General features: G+C 51.5%; 1 protein-coding gene across 1 annotated transcript; it reads right to left on the reverse strand.

The window, feature by feature from the left end:
* Positions 1 to 779: 779 nt before the first annotated feature.
* On the reverse strand, positions 780 to 6,514 carry POU5F1 (POU class 5 homeobox 1). The gene is made up of 5 exons (XM_043591049.1): positions 6,110 to 6,514; positions 2,687 to 2,807; positions 2,237 to 2,367; positions 1,756 to 1,914; positions 780 to 1,571 (listed from the first exon to the last, which is right to left on the reverse strand). The coding sequence occupies exons 1-5, from the start codon at positions 6,512 to 6,514 to the stop codon at positions 1,305 to 1,307; spliced, it is 1,083 nt and encodes a 360-aa protein (XP_043446984.1). The 3' UTR covers positions 780 to 1,304.
* Positions 6,515 to 7,713: the final 1,199 nt, after the last annotated feature.

Consider the following 7,713-nt stretch of genomic DNA (forward strand, 5'->3'; position numbering starts at 1 on the left):
CTGAAAAACTAATTCAGACTCTTAGAAGAGAGATGAGTAGATAAAGCAGAGAAATATGAACCTGCTCACTTGATATGGAATGGGCTGGAGGTGGGAGACTAGAAAAAAGGTAATTAAGGTTTTTAGATTAAAGGAAAACAGATCCACTGCCATTAAAATAAGGTGGATGGTTTGGTCAAGTTCATGATGGCAGAACCTTTACAAGTTTCACAAGTATGACCATGGAAAAGAGAAAACCTGGTACACCAGCTTGAGTGAATGCTGACCTGATCCAGTGTAGATCAGCTTAACCCACGTATAGTATAATAAACAGATTCCCTTTCATGAGCCTTACACCAAGCCAAGATACTGTCAAAATGGGGTTTCTGTAGATCTTATTAGGAAAGTCCCATCTTGACCTATTGCAATCTTTTATGTCCATTCCTTTCTATCCCTTAGATTTACCAACCCAAGGTTTATTATTTTTTTTAATTTTTTTGTTTTAACATGAAGGAAACAGCTCCAAGCAAGGGCCCCAATTACCCCAATTAAGCAATGGCAGAGCCAGGACAAAAACATGGGGATTTGGGGAGTCACTCATGGACAAAGTAGGCCAAAATCTTAAGTGGAAACCAAATGGACTTTGGAATCAACAAAGCACATGATGGAGTTTCTACCTGGGGCAATATACAGAAAGAAAATATTTAAAGATAATTCCTTGGTGTAACGCCACTAAGGATACTTCCAGAGTAGAAAGTGGGGAAAGCAAAAAAGCAAAAAAAAAAAAAAGTCAGCTCCTAATAGGGAATGGGCTATAAAAATAAGGTATTCCACTCAAATTTCCCCAGGACTCCAAGTCACAGGCTCTGAAGAACTAGTTCATACCTATAGGGACTTTCTACAAATAAATGGATTCCAGTACTGGCTTTCCCACGGATATTGTGTGACTGAGCAGTTTAAATGGAACCTTGGTTTCAGGGTCATTGGGGTCGGAGAGCTAATACCTAACTATTGGGTATCCCCAGCTCCTCGTCTAATCAAAGGAGGACAAACCAAAGACAAAAGTACCCACCTACTGTGTCCCAGGCTTCTTTATTTAAGAAAGTGATGAGTAATGTGGGGATTAAAAACAAGAGCATCCTTGAACTTCACCTTCCCTCCAACCAGTACCCCCCCAAACTCCCTGCCCCCACACCCTTTGTGTTCCCAAATCCTTTCTTAGTGAAATGAAGAACTTAATCCCAAAGCCCTGGTACAAACCCCAGGTTCTCTTTCCCTAGCTCTCCCCCTTCCTCTGGACCCCATTCCTGGGAAAGGTTGGCACCTCAGTTTGAATGCATGGGAGAGCCCAGAGTGGTAACAGACACAGAGGGAAAGGCTTCACCCTCAGGGAAAGGGACTGAGGAGTACAGTGTAGTGAAGTGAGGGCTTCCATAGCCTGGGGTACCAAAATGGGGCCCTGGTGCCAGAGGAAAGGATACTGGTGCCCCTGAGAAAGGGGACCCAGCAGCCTCAAAATCCTCTCGTTGCGAATAGTCACTGCTTGATCGTTTGCCCTTCTGGCGACGATTGCAGAACCACACTCGGACCACCTGGGATGAAAGATACAAGGTAGAGTGACAATCAGTCATGAACTCCAGGAGGTGGGGCTAGCTTTGCTTAGTCATTTGGCACAAAGCCAACAGATCTAGAGTGGTTTGAAGACAAGAGCCAGAGCCAGGGAAAGGGAGGTGGTGACTGGGGAGGAGATGGAGCACATAAGGACTGGGCACTCACATCCTTCTCCAGCCCGAGCTGCTGGGCAATGTGGCTGATCTGCTGCAGGGTGGGTTTCGGGCACTGCAGGAACATGTTCTCCAGGTTGCCTCTCACTCGGTTCTCGATACTTGTTCGCTTTCTCTTTCGGGCCTGCACAAGTGTCTCTGCTTTGCATATCTGGTGAGGTGGAGAGAGAGTGACAAGGGAGGAAGATGGAATGGCAGACTTTGAGCCTGCAGAGCAACAGGAAGTCAGTGACTCAAGAGCAAATTGCTAAGGGGGCAGTGCCTGGACGGGTCACCTGTAGCAGATGGTATGGAGAGAATCCTGGAAGGGTGGGTTTAGACGGATGACTCTGGACCTCCTTCCAGAACTGAGGAATTCCACTCCATCCCACTGAGGACCATTGCCCCAGGAAGGAGAGCTGGAAGCCATGGGTGGAAGCATTGAAAACCAGGATAAGGCTCAGCAGACCCCTGAGCATCCCTGCCCCCCTCACCTCCTGCAGATTTTCGTTGTTGTCAGCTTCCTCCACCCACTTCTGCAGCAGGGGTCGCAGCTTACACATGTTCTTGAAACTGAGCTGCAAAGCCTCAAAACGGCAGATGGTTGTTTGGCTGAACACCTTCCCTGGGGAAGCCAGTGGAAAGAGAAGCAAGGTGAGGCAGAAGGCAGTACCTGTGTGACCCCAAGACCCAGGGCCTCCCCACCTTTTCCTGCCTTCCCGAGATCCCACACCAGGGTCACACTTCTTCCCAGAGGAAAATCAAGGTCCAGGTACTTTTTCCCCCTTCCTCTCTACCCTCTTCATGTGTGGGGATAGAGTCCGCTCCTGAAATACCCTTGCTTTGCTTCCCTGGTAGGAAGAAAAGCCCCAAGTTCAGGCATGTTCTTCCAGGGGAGATGTGGTCCCTGTGTTCTGTGTCAGGACAGGCTGAGGGAGACCCACCAAAGAGAACCCCCAGGGTGAGCCCCACATCGGCCTGAGTATATCCCAGGGTGATCCTCTTCTGCTTCAGGAGTTTGGCAAATTGTTCCAGGTCTTTCTGCAGAGCTTTGATGTCCTGGGACTGCATTCATAAAGGAAGAGGACATGTAAGAACATAAACACACCAGTTGTCGATCCCCCTTCCCACCTGGGCCCCAAGAACCTGGCTATAGCCCCAAGGAATGGTCTGTGGGAGTATCTGCATCCAGACTGCCCACCAAATATCTAGAAGTAGCCTATCTACGAACATCATTCACCCCAGAAGGTAACACATCGGGTAGATGCAGAGCACCATTTCTGCATAGATGGAAAGGCAGGCCCTGGCCTCCATGAGAATGAATACCTGTCAGGTTATATGAAGGGAGCTGCTGCCTCTTAGCTCATTTCATTCCCACAAAAGCTTTTTGACCCAATTATTATGCCAGTTTGAGGCAGTTGAGACTGGAAAAGTAAAGGGCACATGTCTCTAATTCTCAATATGCTCTCCCCCAGCCTCCTCCCAGGGTATGACATGCCATGCACCTACACACACACACTACAGAAAAGGTGTCATAAAAGGTATGAATTAAGTGACGGGTAGACTTGGTGCTCATTTTTAAAAATCTGATTATTCCTTATTTTTACTGTATCTTTTTGTGACATACAGGGATTCTCATTGATTAATTCAATAGATTTACTGCACACTTTCTATTAACCAAAGGCTACCCAAACTAGACAAAAAGCCTCAGGGGGCTTCCATTGTAACATGGAGACACAAATAAGTATCCAGCATGTTACTATGGTAGAAGCACCACGGAAAAAATGCAGCAGGGTGAAGGATTAGAGTACAGCAGGGAGGGAGACTATGAGGATGGTGACAATTTTAAATAAGAGAAACTGATGCTTGAGCAAAGAGAAAGATCCCAGTGGAAAGGCCCTGCAGTGGCAAGGCCTGTGTGGCTGGAGCAGGGTGAAAGATGCAAGAAAGAGAAGAGGGGAGGAGTTCACAAAGTCAAAGGGATGAGCAGGGCAGATCTTGTGGATGCTGCAGTCAGCGAGTGAAACGGAGAGCTGCTGAATGGATTTGTAGAGTAAAATATCTGATTTTAAAATGTTCACTTCAGGGGCGCCTGGGTGGCTCAGTCGGTTGAGCGTCTGACTTCGGCTCAGGTCATGATCTCACGGTCCGTGAGTTCGAGCCCCGCGTCGGGCTCTGTACTCACAGCTCAGAGCCTGGAGCCTGCTTCAGATTCTGTGTCTCCCTCTCTCTCTGACCCTCAAAAATAAATAAACATTAAAAAAAATTAAAAAAAATAAAATGTTCACTTCAGGAGTGCCTGGGTGGCTCAATCTGTTTAGCGTCAGATTCTTTAGTTTGGCTCAGGTCATGATCTCACGGTTGGTGGACTGAGCACCTCATCGGGCTCTGCATGGACAGTGTGGAGCCTGCTTGGGATTCTCTCTTCCTTTCTCCCTGCTCCTCCCCTGGTCATGCACACACACTCTCTCTTTCTCTCAAAGAAATATTTAAAAAAATAAACAAAAAAACAATTTTTACTCCAGAGGCACCCAGGTGGCTCAGTCAGTTAAGCATCTGACTCTTGGTTTTGACTCAGTTTGTGATCCCAGGATTCGTGAGATCTTCGCTGACAGCACGGAGCCTGCTTGGGATTCTCTCTGAACCACCACCCCTGCCCCACCCCTGTGCTCATAGTCTCTCTCTCAAAATATATAAATAAAACTTAAAGGAAATAAAAAAGATAAGATGCTCACTTCAGTTGACATGTTGGCAACATACTAAGGAGGAAATGAGGGTATGACTTGTAACAACTGCAGTAACCCCCACATAGATGGTGGTGGCTGGGACCAGGGGGTAGTGATTGCTTCAGGGTGTATTTCCAAGGTGAAGATAGCTGTGCTTCGAAAAGATGGGATGTAGAATGTGTAAGGAATGAGGATGACCGGTTGGGGCCTTGAGCTACTGGGTGATGGATGGGGTGAAGCATTTCATGGAGCCATCCCAGCAGGAGACATAAAATGTGGTAGTCCTCTCCACAGGCATTTGAGCTTGAGAGTGGATGAGAGGAAGGAAAGGTAGATAGAGCAGAGGGTGATGGACTGACCCCTGGGGCACTCCAATGAAGGCAAGTGGCCAAGAGGGCCAGAAGAGCAGCTAAGCCTTTGTGCAGTCCTAGAAACTTTGAGGGAAGCATTCCAAGGCTGATCACATCATATTCAAATAGGCTAACTTCCATTCCCAACTTCTGCTCAGTCCCTGCTTCAGACCTATAAATGTTCTCAGCTTCCCATAATGGCTTTTCCAAATCCTACTTTGAGGATTGAAATAAAGTAACCCCAGTTCAGACCTTAGCTTCATCATTTAGTAGTTAAGACCCGTGAAATAGGCTAATAATACCTCCCTGGGAGATTTTGTGGTGGTTTAATGAGATAATGATGTAGAAACTGAGCACACAGCCAGGCACTTAGGAAATGGACCACAATTGGCAGCCATTATTATTCAAGGCTCAGCAGTCACCTCCTACAAAGTCTAGGGCCACTCGGTCGGCTGACCCGCTCACACCTCCTTTGGTGAGGTCTAAAGGCTTAGTACTTGATCTCTAATTGCTTACACTTGTCTCTTGGGAGGACTGGAAGATACATCCTTACTAGTCCTTAGCAGGGCTGGACCCAGAAGTCTTTCAATCCCTCAGCAGACCCTACATTTGGGCGATGGCCTGGAGGACTTCTTCCACCAAGGGGGTGCCAGGGTGTGCACTTTGCGTAATGGTGACTCACTGGCCCCGAGGCAGAGGTCAAGGGAAGACAAGCCCTAAACTTGACGGGAGGTAAACCCAACCCCACACGTCCACACACACAGCACAAACAGGAGCTTCTATCAGAAATCAGTCACACCCTAGACTTTCAGGAACAATAACCCTGGGATAAGCACTGTTTTTGCCCTCAGGCCACACTTAACCCTAAGGCCAAGATCCTGAGTCTCGTAAGGATCAAATTTTCAAGAAGGGCTAAGGGTGGGAGAAGGGACTCAAACCCCAAGCTGGGCCTAGTGCTGGGCTGGTAATAAATGAGTGATCGGACCCTAGTCAGGCCAGGCCTAGGATGTGGAAAGGTGCTACTTGACAAGGGCCGGGCGGGAAGCAAGGCCAGCCTGGGGCAGCTTCCGACTCCCTGGGGCTGCCCTGCCCTCACCTGCCCCTTCTCTCTGAATTCTGGCTTCTGGTTCCCACCGTGCCCTTGCTCTCAGGCCACACAGCCCTCTTTGCCTTGGGGCATCGCCTCTGCCTGCTGCCCTCTTGGGTTCCAGGCCTAGGCAGCCACCACCCCCTCCCTGGCCGCCCCCTGCCAGCCCAGCCACCCCCTCTGGCCCTGTTTCAGCTCACTCGCCTCCTCGGTGTTTTGCTCCAGCTTCTCCTTGTCCGGCTTCACAGCCCCAGGTGGGGCAGCGCAGGGCTCAGGGGAGGCCCCCTCGGAGTTGCTCTCCACCCCGGCTCCCCTTTCGCCCTCTGGCTGAGAGGTCTCCAGGCCGCCTTGGGGCACCAGCCCCACTCCAACCTGAGGCCCACAGTACGTCATCCCCCCGCAGAACTCATACGGCGGGGGGCACGGGGGAATCCCCCACACCTCAGCGCCCGGCCCAACCCCGGGCCCGATTCCTGACCCGCCGGGAGGGCCTTGGAAGCTCAGCCAGGTCCGAGGGTCAACCCAGCCGGGCTCCGGCCCTCCCGGCGCATCGCCTCCACCGCCTGGCGGGGGCGAGAAGGCCAAGTCGGAAGCCAGGTGTCCCGCCATGGGGAACGGAGGCGCCCCAAGCCGGGGGCCTGGAAAAATGAGGGCTCTCCGAGGCACTGCTCAACACCTCTCTCCCTCCCCAATCCCACCCACTAGCCTTGACCTCTGGCCCCGCCCCCTGGATGGGTGGAGGTGAGGGCGGTGGGGGTGGGAGAAACTGAGGCGAAGGGTGTTTGCCTGATGGTGGCGGTGGTCTGTGGCGGGGGTAGGAAAGCCAGGGAGCTCCAGCTAGGCGCCTCTCAAGGCCCCAGACCCTTGATGCAGGCCCCTCATTCGGACCTTCACTTCCAACACGCAACAGGCTGCCTGCCCCCTCTGGGGCTCTGCACACCTCAGAACTGTCTGGGGGACTTGGATACTTCCTCTCGGTTCTTCAGGAGCCCAGGTGCTTGACCCCTCTTCAGAGACACTGAGGCCATCTCCTCCCTGGTGCACAGCCATCCTCTCAGCTCCTCAAACATTTTTGAGTGTGTCTGTGCCTAAGACTGCCGTAACTACCCCTCCATTCCTTAATAGCCACCCCCTGCAGTCCTCCCTCTTGCCCAATTCCCCCAGGGGGAATTGACATCCCCATCCGGATTACTGGCCAGGTTCAGTCACTCCAAAGCCACAAATGCCCTGTACCTATCTGCCAAGCCTGCTGAATTTCACCCCATCTCCAACGGCAGACTGACAGACAAGGCCTCCCTTCCAGAGCCCCCTTACCTACTAGACCCAGGGATTGACCGCCTACTTCCCTTTCTAAGGGCCAGACTCTGGACTGACTGGGCCCACGTTCTCTAACCTTTGTCCAGACGGAGGGATCAGACACATACACCCCAGAGGCCCCCCACTGTGGGGCCCCACATCAGCCTCCTTGGCACCCCCCCCCCATCAGAGACCCGAATATCTGGCCCCATTGTTGGCTGTTCTTCCTCCTCCCCCTCCCCAGCCCAGGCCTCCAGCCCCAGGCCTTGGGTGGGGAAAGCCAAAGGAGAGAGCTGGGGAGAAAAAAATATCCGACTTCAGGTTCAAAGAAGCTTGGAAGGGACTGGGGGAAGGGGGCAGGACAATGGCCTTGGCTGGACAATCCCAGTCCCCAGAGGGGGCAGCTCTAACCCTAAACAAGTGCTCAACCCTTGAATGGGCCTGGATGGCTCCCCTGGGGACAGCTTCCTGCTCCCCAACCCCCAGCCCCAATCCCCGACACAGAATCCCTC

The sequence above is a fragment of the Prionailurus bengalensis genome, chromosome B2, assembly GCF_016509475.1.
Source record: "Prionailurus bengalensis isolate Pbe53 chromosome B2, Fcat_Pben_1.1_paternal_pri, whole genome shotgun sequence".
NCBI lineage: Eukaryota > Metazoa > Chordata > Mammalia > Carnivora > Felidae > Prionailurus > Prionailurus bengalensis.

Excerpts from the sequence above, each read along its gene's own strand:
- POU5F1 (XM_043591049.1), bottom strand. The coding sequence starts at position 6,514 with ATGGCGGGACACCTGGCTTCCGACTTGGCCTTCTCGCCCCCGCCAGGC. Across the intron at positions 2,808-6,109 it reads TGGAGCAAAACACCGAGGAG|TCCCAGGACATCAAAGCTCT; the intron begins GCGAGTGAGCTG and ends TTATGAATGCAG. Across the intron at positions 1,572-1,755 it reads AGCTCGGGCTGGAGAAGGAT|GTGGTCCGAGTGTGGTTCTG; the intron begins GTGAGTGCCCAG and ends CTTTCATCCCAG.